Source organism: Melanerpes formicivorus, unplaced genomic scaffold, assembly GCF_026170545.1.
Source record: "Melanerpes formicivorus ecotype bairdi unplaced genomic scaffold, bMelFor1.0.p_v2 SCAF_10, whole genome shotgun sequence".
In the NCBI taxonomy this organism is placed as follows: Eukaryota; Metazoa; Chordata; class Aves; order Piciformes; family Picidae; genus Melanerpes; species Melanerpes formicivorus.
The window spans coordinates 3211683-3227365 of NW_027142362.1; the positions used below are offsets into that span (position 1 = coordinate 3211683).

A 15683-nucleotide genomic window follows, 5' to 3' on the forward strand; every position below is an offset into this window, starting at 1 on the left:
AGCACTCTTGGAGACAGCTCCCACAGAGGACAATGCAGTTCTCAGCTCTTATGAAAAATGAGGGATCTGGATGTGCTGCCCATGTCTTGGGAGTTCGCCCAAAAGTGGGATGATTCCTTTCTAGCAGCAGGGGAAAAATATATACTTTGTAATCAACAGATAGTTAAATCATCCAGTTCAACAGCTCTTGCACCAAAAAAATGATTTAAAAGACAATATTCAGCTGCTGGAATCTTTCCTGCATACTATCTATAATGACTGTGAGCCAACTGTAGCTAGACTGGAGAGCTGGTACTGCTGCTCTTTTTGTTGTCATCTGAAATGTAGCTTTTTCTTTAAAAAGCAGAGGAGATCAAAGAACATACATGAGGAAGGCACACTATCTGCAGCAGCCCACTTGAACCTCTTCACCAGTCTGACAACCCTGACACCAGCCTGGAGTTGCATCAGGTATTAATACCATCAAGAGAGGTACAAAGTGGGGTGAATTTGGGAAGTCAGTCAGAATCCACCCAGAATAGTGCAAAAAGGCTCACTGAGGACACAGAGGTGCCCAATCTTCACTAAGATAACATAGAATGGCCAAATTTAGACTACAAACAGATTTCTTTCATACAAGCAATACAGATTTTAAAAAGCTGTGAATGTTATACTCATTTTGTCCATCCTTAAAATTTTCTCTGTGTTTGTAGAAGACAAGCTAAATATTACAGTAGAGGTCGGCTATGGATCAGAACAAAACCAAAACAACCAAGCAAAGGAAAAACACTAAACCAGGAAAACTATTTCAAACACAGAACTTCTATTTGCCTAAACCTACAGAGATGAAGATTAAATCTGTCTCAGTTCAGCTGCTCAAGTGGAAAGTATAAGGCCTTTTTCTTCCTGCAACAATCAACCCAAGTCAGCTCTGCAGCCAAAAAAAGAGATGAGTTTGTGTATCTGTTACAGAGCTCCCTCCATTTCCCCTGCCCTCCTTTTTCCTGTGTCTTTATCTCGTCCAGCAACATTGTTTTCTACCCCATCACAGTCTCTGGCTATTCTTCCATAACCTCTTGTGCCTTCCCTAGGCACCTATATTCCCCATGCACACAATTTTTCTTCCCAGCCTTTATGTTCTGCCACAAACTGCTAGTACTGCTTCCCCAGACTAGAGTTTCCTAACTAAAGATGGTTATTGATGTACAGTACTAGTGTTTTAGTGCAGTAGCAGAATCAATAAAGCAGGAAATACTGCTTTGTCAGATTTTTCCAGCGCATGCCGGGAAATATTTTTACTGCCTTTGGATGGTCACAGAGCTTTTCTTTAGAGATCACACTGGAGCATGAACTGTGTCTTCTTCCCTGGGAAGAACTGAAGCTCTCCTACCCTCTAGTGACTGGAACAGAATAGAGCACAGGGTTGCAGCTCTTTTTCCCCTCCACTTTTAAACACTACTTTCACTTCTAACTCAGCGCTGTGCTTCAGCATCTCCTCATTTTATGTTCAAAGATGCAAAGGCAGAAGCCAGAGTCCTGAAAACTGAAAGATCAGTGTGGGTTACAACCTGCACATAAAAACATTATTTAAAACACAATGAGATATATCACCCAATCAAAAAGACCCAAAACAACACTGCTGTGGCAGCAACCAAGATAGCTATTCTGGACAAACAAGGATCAGAGCCCAAAGCCAACCAGCATCAAGAGACAGCTTTGTCCACATGTGAGGAAAAAAAGGGGGATCAAACTACATCAATGGAGTGCCCAGTAATTTCCAGAGCTTTAGCCAAAAACTAACATTCTGAGGTCTTCAATTATTCCATCACTTTCTGTCATACAGCATTCAGGGATGCCTAGTGGCTCCCTGCACTGAGCACCCCTCCCTGGAAGGGTTGCAGTATCTCTGTAATGCTGCTGCCATCCAGGTCCAAGGGCAGAATTTTGTGCTCCTTTTATAGACAGAGATATACTTGCTGGAAGAATACCTGAGAAGGTATTGTAGAGAAGGTGAATTATGCAGTTTACTTAGGCACAAACCAATAGTTATATAGAGTAAGTAGGAAGGTGGATGTGTTCTCATCAAAGCTGAATTCTGCTTTTTGTAAGGTTAAGACCATATACTTCTCAAACTGGGTATGGAGGCCTACAGTTCCTATATCATTGTCATTTCTTCAATAGCAGAAGTAAAGCATTACAGAAGAAATCAAAAAAATACAGTCTGTTTCCCAAACAACTTAAAATCAAATGCAAAAATGGAACAGTAGAGGAATACAAAAGTAATGGAAGCCTTCAGGGATACTACAGAAGACCAAGGGAATCATGTTCTGTAGACATGTAGCAATACACAGACCTAGGAAACCCTCTTACACTGCTGGTAATGAGAACTCCCTGATTGCCTCCATGCCAAAACCAAAAGGAATTTCCAAACTCACGAGAGCAACCAGATGAAATGCTGCTTCACGTGAGGAGAGGCAACCCAAACAACGACAGCAGGAGCCAGGAGACACAGGGTTCAGCTCCAGTACCAACTACTGTCCACCTTTCAGGTACCCTTAAGCAGCTCTTTTCTCCCATAGCTCCTGATGGTATTTACACCCATTTCCTTAGCACAGAGAATTTCTTTCTTTCTAAAGGTCTTTGCTGAGTGGGATCTTACTGTCAGTTTGCCACTAGACATTACAATAGGGCCTGCAATAAGGAAACAGCAATTTCCCATCCCCTTAAAAAAAGGCAAAGATAACAAACAAAATAATCCTGCTACTGCACTGAGTCTTCAGAGTTTTCAGCTATTTACACTTTAGAATAGAGTAGAGTAGAGTAGAGTAGAGTAGAGTAGAATAGAATAGAATAGAATAGAATAGAATAGAATAGAATAGAATAGAATAGAATAGAATAGAATAGAATAGAATTAACCAGGTTGGAAAAGACCTTTGAGACCATCAAGTCCAACCCATCACCCTTTGTTCCAGAAGATGGCACAAAGGTGTTGGGAGAGGACTATTTTGAAGAGCAAAGATGGATTACCTTGGATGAACTTCGCTTCTTCCGACTTGACCATCTCTATTCACGAGTTCCCACCAGCACATCACAGAGAACCCAGAGAGAAGAAACAGGCAATGAGCAAAACAGACAAAGGGTTTAGTACAACAGCTCAAACAGCAGCTTTTCCAACGTGCTTGAACAGCTTACTACTAAGCAGAGGGCCGGATCCACTACTGCATTCATCTACCTCCCCTCCCTCACGGAAAATAAACTCAAAAGATCTGCATTGCACCAAAAGAAAAAAAAAAATTCAAATAAAAGAAATGAAAAAAAGAAACACTAAAAAGTGGAGGCACCCAGAGCCACGAGTAAGAAATATGGCTTAGGCTTTTGGTGCCATCTGGTTCTACAGTAAGGTAATTTTTAAAAGGAACAAAAAAAAAAAGAGGGGAACAAAAAAAACCAAATCACCTTGCTACCTTGCTGATAAGTGCTAATGGGGACAGAGCCATTTCCCTGGTCTGATTCCACTGGAAATGGCTGAGCAATTTGCATCTGAAATATGAGGCCTTAAAACATTGTCCTCAGAAAAAAATAATTTCAGTGTGCACCAACTCTTCTTATCATCTGCACTCTAAATGTTAGCTAAGCACCCAAGAGTACCAAAAGCTGCTACTTTTAAACCAATTTTCTGTTTCACTGGCTAGGTCCATTTTAGCCAATGCTTCCTCAAAAATCCCAGCAGCATTCCTGAGGTTCTCTTTGTCTAAATTTCTTCAGCAAAAAAAAAGCTATTTGATTTCTTTGCTTTCTCACTTCCTGCAGTCCAGTGATGTGTATGCCAACAGCACTCTAGTACAAGGCAGGGGGGGAATTCACATCCCAGATCTACGCCATATCACAGTACTGATAGAGACATATGACAATGCTGTTTTGAACGTAGTCACCTACTGAGGCAGAAATAACCCTACCATTATCTTCATATGGAGATTGTGCAATTCCCAATTGCAATAAACAGTGCACAGCATATGCCACACATTTGCTTTCTTCTTATTTTCCTTTCCAAACACTTGAAACCTTTCCATTCCTATAAATAATCCCATTCAGACTGAAATTCCATGCCTATAATTCTGTAAAGATCTAGTCTGGACCTTTATGAAAAGAGGGACCTTTTGAGGGACCTTTATGAAAAGTCCCTCTGCAGCCTTCCTGTAGGAATGGCTGGACTTGATGATCTTTGAGATCCTTTCCAGCCTGGATGATTCTATGATCCCTTCATGTACTGGAAGGCAGCTCCAAGGTTCCCCCCAGAATCTTCTCTTCTCTTGGCTGAACAATCTCAGCTCCCTCAGCCTATCATAGCAGAGGTGTTCCCCACTCCCTTGCAAGACAGGAACAGGATGGGTTCATCAACACAGGTATACTCCACACTGTGCAAAACACTAGTTGAAACCTTAAAAGATGAAAGCAAAAAAGAACCTGAAATTTAGCAACTGCTGGCTTCAATCATGGTGTTCCCACTCTGCTGGGTTTCTCGCATCACTAAATGAACCACATTTCAGCATCAGGAGCCAAGTTCAATTGAACTCAGTCAAGAAACTGTCAGTGGCAAAATCAAGGTTTTTACAAGCAATCTCTTCCTCTCAGTCAGTGTGCTTCTTCACACTCCACAGCATCACTGCTAAGTCCCAACACCAAATTCCTGCTTTTAGATTCCACTCAGATGTATTTTTTTATGGAACAAAAAAAAACCCCAAAAAAACCAAACAAAACCAAACACCCACAGAAACAAACACACACATACACACCCACCCCCCCCAAAAAGAGGCAAACTGAAACACAATAAAAGGAAACCCCACCACGCTAATCACCTCTTTCTGTTTTGTTGGGGTTTTTTCAAGTGCTAAAATCTAAACTCCTAGGTGGAAATAGCATGCTCTGGAATAGCAATCACAGCAGGTTCACACAGCCACTTCAGCAACCTGCACATTGCAGTGATGGACATCCCACCCCTGGTACATGGAGAACACCATGCACATCACAGCCAGGAGACAGAAGCATCTAGCTACTGATGTCTACACAGCTTTTACCCAGTTACACATGGGGCTTGTTTTTAAGTTATGATCTATCTCCATTTCAATACTGAGTCTTGGAGGAAAACAAAGGTGGCCTTTCCCAATAAATCTGATAATGTCAGCTCTTTTTTTTTCCCCCCACAACCTACACTTTCCAGCTACGTATTTGGTTTCCTATATCACTTACATTTCTCTTGAAGTCTCCTTGCTTGACTGCCAGACTCAAATTTAATACAATCACTCCCATGTCATCTTCCAAACTGTTGGGATCTTCCAGTTTTAAAACCTGCTCAGTAGTTCTACAAGGGAAAAAAAAAACCCAAAACCTAAATGTGCATTTATTGACTTCAGTTAACTTGAGTTGATTATTAAAGGTCACGCTGAGCTGTGCAAATTTCAGCTTCTTGTCTGAAATTCCCAATATTGAGTTGAAATGTTAAAATGGGAAATCTGGAGGGTTCTTTGTTAATTCTGACACAATACATCCCCCCCACTTAATAATGCAGAGTATATAACAGTACTTTAAGCTTTTAAGTCTCCATCTGCAGATGCACACTGAATTAAGTTACTACCACCTCCACTGTGCAGGGAAGAAGAGGAACAAAGAAACTCATCCAAGTGAATTTTCTAATGTTAATGGCTTAGATTCCACTCATGAGATCTGTGTTCTGCCTTACTCCTGCCTGTGGTTAACCTCCCTCTGCGACTCAGTTTCCCTTCTGAAAAAGGGCATGCTGGCATTTACCTGGTGGCACTCTCCCACAGATAAATTCATCAGTGTTTCTAGCAGCTCAGATGCTACAGCCAGAGGAGCTATCGGACTCCTGCACAGGGAAAGCTCATGTGCTCAACAACAAGAACAGTCACACAGCAAGGGAGTATGAAAGAGAGAACTAAAACTTGAATTCCTGGCTTCCAGCTCCACATTGAGACCAAGCAGCAGCAGACAAAAGGCGCAGGGCTTGCCTCTGCACTAAATCAGGGCCAGATGAGCTGCCGTGGGGATGGATGGCTGCAGGGGGAGGCTGGAAACAGGGCGCTCACAGCCAGCCAGGCAAACCACTCCCCAGCCCAATTACAGACAGAAAAAGGCTCCCCCATGCTATATGGGGCTAAGCAGGGGTCTCAACCTTCTCCCTCCTTCCTTCTTCCACCTCTCCAAATGATTCTGGTGCAGCTCTCCCTAAACAATGCCACATATGAAACTCTTATTCTTATTCCTAGACATGAAAAGCAATGGGTGCCTTCTGCTGAACTGGGCTCCATCCAGGTTGGATTTGAATCCAGCACACAATGCCAGATAAAAATCGGCATTTACAGGATTCATCGTGAGAAGTCTTTTAAAAACGCACTCCCCACCCTCCCACCAAAATAAGTTTTCCTGAATAGGCAAATTCCAAGCTACAGCAAAAGCATTTCATTATTGACCTGCATTAATAACCTTTAATTAAGTTCATGTATTACCGATTGAGCTCAAGCTCAGCGAGCGCTACGAACGCCGAGCCCATGAAGTCTGAGGAGGTTAAATCTCGATCGTACACCTGGGAGCAAAATAAAATAAATAGTTCTGGTTGGTGTTTTTTTTTTCACATCAGAAGCCAAACCCATAAAAGAACAGATATTTTTCAACCCTTTCAGTTCAATTTTGCATTTGAGAGATCAAAGCTCAGCCATAATTCAGGGATAATTTTCCCACCTCCCTGCTTTAATTCGTGTTTTTAACTAAATATTTAAACAGCGTTTCCAAAGTATCTTCTTAATATTGTGTAAACAGAGACATGTGTGCTGCTATGGATTGTGCCTGTTCCTTTATGCTCAGCACGATGGCATAATGAAATGCTGCACAAAAATCAGGTACTTCTGGCTACAGATGTTTTAGCAATTAGTGCTCACAACTGGTAGCTCGCAGTTCTGGTAACTGTAACGTTACTCATAATGAGAAAAGGCTTTGCTACTTGTCACGGCTGCATCCCAGGTAATAATTCTGTTCCACCCAGCCAAATTACACTCTTAAAACGTGCTTATGAAACCACTGCTGGTTTCAGAGAGTTTGCACAAGCACAGTAGGAGCGAGCAGAATTTTGCTCCGTGGCTTTAAACGTATCCATGTCAAGGAGTTTTATTTCAGCTCGGGGTTTTCGTAGACAGAAAGCAAAACAGGCGAGCAAAATCTGGGAAAGACATATGGGCACCTTAATTTGAAATGGCTGAAACTTGTCTGCTACAGTGGATAAAAATCAATGAGCCTCTAAAAGCTGAAAAGAGTTGCTTGAAAAAGAAAAAAATTTAAAAGTATTAACCTATCATTGAAAAAAAAACAATAAAAATCTAAAGCCCAAACTTACCTTGATCCAGAGCTTTTGATCCAGGGTCTGTACAGGCAGCACTACAGTTTCATCCCAAACTGGGTTGAGGTTCTTGTAGACTACTTTACTTTTGTATAAAGTTTTCCCATTCAGCTTAAACTTCACATAAGGGTCACTTGTACCTGCAATCATTAATCACACAAATAAGAGCAGTTATGCCCACAGCCTTTCAATTATATTTTCATAAACCAATAAATAACCATAACAAAAGGCAGTGACTCATTTTATGCATACATACAGAAACCACCTACATAAAAATTGCTGCTTCCCACAGGAATTGGAACCAGACAGTTGTCCGAAAGCAGGCAACAAAACCTCTTCATTTTGCTTGATCTCTGCTGTGTTATTCTTCAAGAACATTAATTATTCTTTAGTAACTTAATTAGCATTTTAATTTGGGAAAAGAGCAAACAGAGGCAGGCACAAAGGACTCTTTACAGGCCAACTAACAACGCAGAGAGTGGAAGAGAGAATATGTGGTCCTGTGACTATGAATATATAAAAAGAGCCAAACTCACAAGTATCATAACTTGGATAGGAGCTCCAAGGAAACCAGGCACAATGGCTGAGAGACCCTTCAGGATTTCCTCACTGCCACCACTTCTCAATTTATTTAAAAGCAAAATTTTAAGTTTCAGTGAAAAAAATACTGATATTATCCACCAGCTCTGGACAAAAACCACACACAGAAGAGACTCCATAATGACAACAAACAATATTCAGGTAACACAGTTTTTAATCCAAGTGGCACAATTTGCCACAGCAATAACGTTCCCCATTTTTATGGAGCAGATGTCCACGGACGGAACATGAAGCCCGTGCCACTCGGCAGCAATAGAAATACTTACAGCTGTCAAAAGGAAAACAGAAGAGGGAATCAACTTTTTATTATTGTTATTAAAAGCAGCAGCATCTGCACCAACACCAATCACTGTGCAGGACGCCACACAAAAGGGGGAACAAGGTGCACAAAGGATTTAAGTAGACGGTTGGTTTAGGAATGCATACAGGCTTTGCTGAAAAAGAATCTCACAAGCTGCAAAGAAGGGAAAGAATAAAACTGAGATGTAGTGGAATTTACAATTAACTGATCCCAGGTGCTGCTCATCTGTCATGCTCAATATTAGCTACATTATACCTTGTATTTGGAATTAAAATTCCCTCCGAACAGATCCGTTTCATTAGAGGAGTAGCAGCCAGTGTGATAGCCCTGGCTGCCCCTGAGCCTGCAGTGTCAGTTGCAGGCAGCGAAAGAATGACTCCAACACCAGACTTCATGTTTGGAAATAATTTGATCTTGTCCTCCCTGGTCCCACTGAGGTACGAGCTCACAAATGTGCGGCAGTTGAGGATAACCCAGTGTAGGACCAAAACTCAGTCCTGTCAGTAGTCTGGGGAAACACTGAGCATGTGAAAAAAAATCCATATTTAAACATCCAAAGCTCTGATCAGCGCCCTGTGAAGACAGACTGACTCCAAGTAAGCAGCTATCTGCAATTCCAGAGTAGAGAGCTGAGCTCCCGGGACATACAGCCTTGGTTTTATGAATTGTAGACAGTTTTTACTGTGTTTTCATTTCAAAAGGGAAGAGTTGTAGAGCCCTGGCCAACTCTGCACAGAAAGGGTGTTTCATTCACGGGAAACCAACTGAAAATATGGGTTGGTTTGCAAATACTACCTGCAGCTGATCCTTTTCCTAAAGAATAGTTGCTGAAATCAATCCCTTTTTTTTATGAAAAATGCTGTGAATTTAAAAGAAGTTTCTTTTTCTTCTCCTCTAAGAGAGAATAATAAGGACCTGATCTAAAGCCAGAGAAGTCAAGAGGGCAGCTTTTCATGGTTTTCAGTGGGTTAGGACTAGACCTTTCCCTAGAATACTTCTTAGAACTATGATTATACTTTAAATAAAAGCTACAGTTTAAACCCAGCACACTTTCTACAACGAGTGGGAACACACAGATAAACCATGGCCCCACAATGTGGGCAGTAGCCCTCAGAGGCTGCAGAAGTTAAGAAACAACAGCACAACTCTTTGGTCTTAGTTTCTCCCAGTTTATTTCAAAACAAAACAAACCAGCAGACAAAAACCCCCAACCCAACCAACAACAAAACACCACCCACAAAAACAACCAAAAATCAACAACAACTACAAAACAAACAAAAGAAAAACCAACCCTAAAGGCCCAGAGAAACAAAACTCTACCTTTTATTTACAGGATAAGCAGGAATAAGTTGCATTGTTAAAAACAATAATAATAATGCCCACAACCTGTTCTGTGCATGAAAGAGCAACTGGCAGAGAGAAAGCAAGCAACTGATGAAATGGAAACATGAAGAGGGCAATGGAGGCAGGTAGTCTAAAGCTATAATTCATCTGCTTTGGGCACATAAAATCCATGAATGAGGGCAAAAACCTGAAAAAGAGAGAGAGAGAGAGAGAGAAAGAGGAGACAGAGAAAGGAAACAGCCAGCAGGTTCAATAACTGCAAGTATGAAACTCCAGGCCCTTTCCTCCAAGGATGGGAAGCAAGAAGACTATTGCTAAGTAAGCATCCCAATAGCATTATTGCTCTCAAATCCTTCCAGGTTGTTATATAGCAAAGGAGAATAAAAAAGGGGCAGAGGCTGCTGAGCACTGCTCATGTGAGCCAGGCTTCAGCCATCATTCTTGTACACAAAAGAATTCCTTCCTTTACATATATTGACACATATTTATTTCTATTAAAATGTACATATGTTTGGGAAGGGAATATCTACTCAAATAGATTTGTCCTTAAATGTATTTGTACTTAAATTAGGGCTGGGTGTTCAGTTGGACTTGATGATCTTGGAGGTCTCTTCCAACCTCCTTAAATTAGGGCTGGGTGATCAGTTGGATTTGATGATGTTGGTGTCTTCCAACCTGGTTTATGCTGTTAAATATTTGTGTTAAATATATTTGTGCTTAAATAAATTAGGGCTGGGTGATTGGTTGGATTTGATGATCTTGGAGGTCTCTTCCAACCTGCTAGATTCTGTGCTTAAATATATTTGTGCTTAAATGTATTTGTGCTTAAGTAAATTAGGGCTGAGTGATCAGTTGGACTTGATGATCTTGGAAGTCTCTTCTAACCTGCCTGATACTGTTCTTAAATATATTTGTGCTTAAATAAATTAGGGCTGGGTGATTGGTTGGATTTGATGATCTTGGAGGTCTCTCCCAACCTGCTTAAATTGGGACTGAGTGATCAGTTGGACTTGATGATCTTAGAAATGTCTCCCAACCTGGTTTATGCTGTGCTTGAATATATTCATGCTTAAATAAATTAGGGCTGGGTGATTGGTTGGATTTGATGATCTTGGAGGTCTCTTCCAACCTGCTCAATTCTGTGCTTAAATATATTTATGCTTAAACATACATCTATATAAAAATATGATTAAAAAACCACCACCACCACACACACACACATACAAAAACCCAACAGTGAGAGAGAAAAAGCAACAATAGGGGGGAAAAAAGAGGCCTTTAATTAAATAAGATTGCCACTCTGGGATCAGGCCTTCATGCTTGTCAGCTTACTCTCAAAATAAACATCTCAAGCCGGGGCCTCAGTGGTGTCACTTACTCCAGCAAGGCAGGCTGGGTAATGCCTCGCTATCTTGACAGCTACACAATGTTCAAACCGTTTCACGGGTGAGCGGCGGCGCTCGCGCCCAAGGGGGGCGGGAAGGGGGGGAGAGAGAAAAAATATATTAGCTGCAGGAATTAATAGAAAAAGGGATGATGGTTTACAAAAGCCAAACAAGGGAAAGGTGTCAAGTTAGTACCGGTGTTAATTGTCAGGGAAAAATAATTGCGGCGGGGCGCGGGCTGCGGCGGCGCTCGCCTGTCTGCCTGTCACAGGGGTAACGTCTCAACTAGGCAGGCGGCGGGAAGGGGTCGGCAGCTCCTGGATCATACAAATGACGGCCTGACACCTCTGTGCTGCCAAACAGATGGACTTTCACCTCTGTGGCAGGAGCTGGTGTGCGCCAGGGCTCAGTGCAGTTCACCGGGGTGGACCTGGATGGCCAGGAGAGAAATGACTGGGGAGGGGGTAGAAGGAGAGCGTATGGCACCGCAGCCCCTTTTGGGGCTTCCAAGGCTTCCCTCATACTGCTCTCTGGATGTTGGTGAAGTTCCTGTACCTCACAGGATGTCAGAGGTTGGAAGGGACCCAAAGAGATCATCAAGTCCAATCCCCCTGCCAGAGCAGGACCATACAATCTAGCACAGGTCAGACAGGAATGCATCCAGATGAGCCTTGAAAGTATCCAGAGAAGGAGACTCCACAACCCCTTTGGGGAGCCTGTTCCAATGGTCTGTGACCTTTACAGTAAAGAAGTTCCCCCTTGTGTTGAGGTGGAACCTCCTGTGCTGCAGCTTACATCCACTGCTCCTTGTTCTATCCCAGGGAGCAAGTGAGCATCACCTCCTTGCATTGTTGTATCCACTTCTGTCTTTAAGACACCCTAGATTACATCCAGATGATAAAAATAGGTTAAAAAAGAGACAGGGAAAAAGAAACAAGCCAGGTTGCCAAGGCCCACCTGATGGGATGAGCACCAAAGACTGCAAATTATTAACTGCTTTTGAATTCAAGGCTGGAAGCCTTCTGGATTCAAGACCTGAAGGATGTCTGGATCTATTGACAGCTATTTATTAGAGACAACCTACAATCTAGCCAGAAAGCTTAATTTTAACAAAAAAAAAAAAGAAGCCTAGTGATTTTGGAGATGAACCAGTCATAGAAAAACAAAAAAATCATTACACATGACAGCAATTGATCATTTTCTGAAGAAGCTAGACCATATTAAAGAAATACAATGAAATTAATAAGGCTTTTTAGGAGCCGTTTCCCAGCGAAGGCAGCCCAGACCACTTTTAAGCACACGCACCCAGGCTCTTCTGCAACGCAAGACTTGAGCTCAATTCATCTCCGTCACACCAGCTGTAGCAGTGTCAATGGGGCAATGCAAGGAGACCAATTATTCCTGGAATCTGTTGAGAATTTAATCCAAGGAAAACATTTTTGTTGGGAAAAGCGAGGTGCCTTGGTCTGAGGTTAATTTAAATGCTACACAATGACAACAAGGTTGTGACAGCAAAATATATGGAAATAATAGGCAAACCAAGCAGGATTATCTGTTTCTCAGTCTAAATCAAACTCAGTGACCTGGGATAGGTGATCCTGCTCTGGCAAGGGGATTGGACTAGATGATCTGGAGAAGAGAAGGCTCAGGGGAGACCTTACTGCTCTCTACAACTACCTGAAGGGTGGTTGTGGCCAGGAGGGGGTTGGTCTCTTCTCCCAGGCAACCAGCACCAGAACAAGAGGACACAGTCTCAAGCTGCACCAGGGGGAGTTTAGGCTGGAGGCGAGGAGAAAGTTCTTTACTGAGAGAGTCATTAGCTATTGGAATGGGCTTCTCAGGGAGGTGGTGGAGTCACAGTCCCTGAAGAGGGGACTGGACGTGGCACTTGAAACCATGGTTTAGTCATGGGGTCTGTGGTGACAGGTTGGACTTGATAGTCTTTGAGGTCTCTTCCAACCTTGGTGATTCTATGATCTTTTGAGGTCCCTTCTGGCCCCTAACATTCTGTGGAGAAAGATAGATGACCACTGAAGAATCATTCCATCACTGGGACTTGTTTTCCCATTAGAGAAAGAACGTGCCTCTCAACAGTGATGCCTCCTTGAATTTATGCAACACCTACTTTACCTCGAATTTCTTCCACTCACACTAAAAAGCAACCAATGCTGGCAGACTAAACATCAGCTAAAACTTGAACAAGCAAAAGTTGCTGGGACTCAGCAGCAGGAAAGGGCTGAGGCCCAAGAAACTGTTAATGGTGCTTTTAAATGGATACTGCTGCCCTCTAGCAGCTACTGAGAGATGGATCCCATCAGCTGTGTTTAATACTCCTACACACTTCCTTCATCACTGAGAAAAAAAAAGCCCACAGAGAACCAGATATAATTTCATGCCACACAGTGTTTTACAGGAATAAACTTACTGGAAACGTAGAATATGAAACAAGTCTCATTACTGACATCTTACTACCAAGTTGCCTAAAAGTCCTGAGGTTAAAAAGGAAAAAAAAAAACCTCAAATCAAAAGAACAGTGTGAAACATAACCTAGACCAGCTTAAAGGTTGAGTTTAAAACCTGAATTTCAATCTGAGGGAGGAAATGAAGGGTTTATTTTATATGCACGTAAAGAATGATTTTCTTCACAAATCTTCCTAGAAATAGAATTCCTGGGAGTTATTTACAACAGGGGCTAGAAGACATTTTAAAATGGAACACACCACTTCTCCTTTTAAGTGGAAAAGCACTATATTCTTGTAGTGAAAGAGCAGAGATCAAGGCTGAAAGGGGAAATCAGCAAAAAAAGAGAAGAAAAGGGGGAGGGAAAAAAAAAAAAAAAAAGTATTCTGCTGGCAGGAAATTCAGATAATTTTGGAAAGTTTTGTGCCCAGCTAGTTTTATGTGGCCAGATGGAAATGAAACATTGCTTGGAAACAAGCATCAGCAGTAGGTTCCAAGGGAAGATAAATCAAGAAACAAATAAAAACACCCCACGAGCCCAGAAAAACCTAGCACAGCAAAAGGAAATACTGATAAACCAAAAAGACCAGAGAAGTGTGAAGCATGCACGTAATCCCAAATCTGATGGGTGAAAACAGGGGCAAAGAAAAGAGCCTAAACTGAGAATCAGAAGGAAAGAGGCAGACGCAGGATGCTCCCTGCAAGACATTTCAGACACCACAGCGTTTTCAAAACCGACAAGCAACTGAGTGTGAGCAAGCAGTGTGCCCAGCTGGCCAAGAGAGCCAGTGGCATCCTGGCTGGGATTAGAAATGCTGTGGCCAGCAGGAGCAGGGAGGTGACTGCCCCCTCTTGTACTCACTGCTGGTCAGGCCACACCTCGAGTGCTGCGTCCAGTTTTGGGCACCTCAATACAGGAGAGATGTGGAGGTGCTGGAGCCGGGGCAGAGGAGGGCAAGGAAGCTGTGAAGGGCCTGGAGAATAAATCTGATGAGGAGCAACTGTGGGAGCTGGGGATGGTTAGTTTGGAGTCTTCTAAGTCTTCTCTTCTAGTCTGGAGGGGATTTAATAAATGTTTATAAATATATGAGGGCTGGGGGGCAGGATGGAGGGGCCAGGCTCTGCTCACTTGCTCCCTGGGATAGGACAAGGAGCAATGGATGTAAGCTGCAGCACAGGAGGTTCCACCTCAACACAAGGGGGAACTTCTTTACTGTAAAGGTCACAGACCATTGGAACAGGCTCCTCAGAGAGGTTGTGGAGTCTCCTTCTCTGGGTACTTTCAAGGCTCATCTGGATGCATTCCTGTCTGACCTGTGCTAGATTGTATGGTCCTACTCTGGCAGGGGGGTTGGACTCAATGATCTCTTTGGGTCCCTTCCAACCCCTGACATCCTGTGAGTAGAGGAGGCTGAGGAGAGACCTCATCCTCAAGCTAAAACTGGGTGGGTTGAGACTGGACACTTGAAGTTTTTCCCAGCAGGAGTGGTCAGGCATTGGAATGTGCTGCCCAGGGAGGTGGTTGAGTCACCAAGCCTGGATGTGTTTAAAGATGGTGTGGATGTGGTGTTTGGGGATATGGTTTAGGGGTGAACCTTGTAGAGTAGGGTTCTGGGTTGGACTTGGTGATCCTGAGGGTCTTTTCCAGCCTGAGTGATTCTGTGGTTCAGTAAAACACTCAAGGAAGAAAGGAAAACTGCAAGGCTCTACCAAAACACCAAAGGACATATGTTAGGGACACAATGACACAAGGAACAGATCCACCTATAGCAAAACTTAGTCCAGTTGAATGTCATATGCCCAGTGGGGGCTCAGCTATGAGCACACTGGAGAGCACAAGGCCAGGGCAGAAGATTCATTAATATTGCCAAGCTGCACTAAGGAGCTCCTATTACAAGGCAATACTATCTGGTGTAAATAATTGCACCTTCTTGTGTTCTCAAGTCTTTGGCCTAATACAAGCTCCTTACAGGGGTCTCAGAAAGCCACAGTGCCTTACAGACCCTTGTGGTGGCCTGCCCACTATATAAAGAGGGCATACAGGAAAGCTGGGGAGGGACTCTAGCTGGCAGTGTAATGATAAAGCAAGAGGTAAAAAAGGGCAGGTTTAGAACAGATGTATTTACTGTGAGGGTGGTAAAGCACAGGTTGCCTAGCTAGATTGTGGGTGCCCCCTCCCTAGAAGTGTTGCAGGGCAGCGCTTTGA

At 42.8% G+C, this 15683-nt stretch overlaps 1 protein-coding gene across 2 annotated transcripts in view; it reads right to left on the bottom strand.

Moving 5' to 3' along the window:
* MCTP2 (multiple C2 and transmembrane domain containing 2) overlaps positions 1-15683 on the bottom strand; it is a 139796-nt gene that overhangs the window by 82147 nt on the left and 41966 nt on the right. For both annotated transcript variants that reach the window (XM_068143357.1, XM_068143358.1), the window contains 4 exons: positions 7385-7527; positions 6504-6580; positions 5227-5338; positions 3007-3042 (listed from right to left, as the gene is read on the bottom strand). In XM_068143357.1, coding sequence (XP_067999458.1) covers positions 3007-3042; positions 5227-5338; positions 6504-6580; positions 7385-7527 — 368 coding nt within the window. The remainder of the gene's footprint in view (positions 1-3006; positions 3043-5226; positions 5339-6503; positions 6581-7384; positions 7528-15683) is intronic.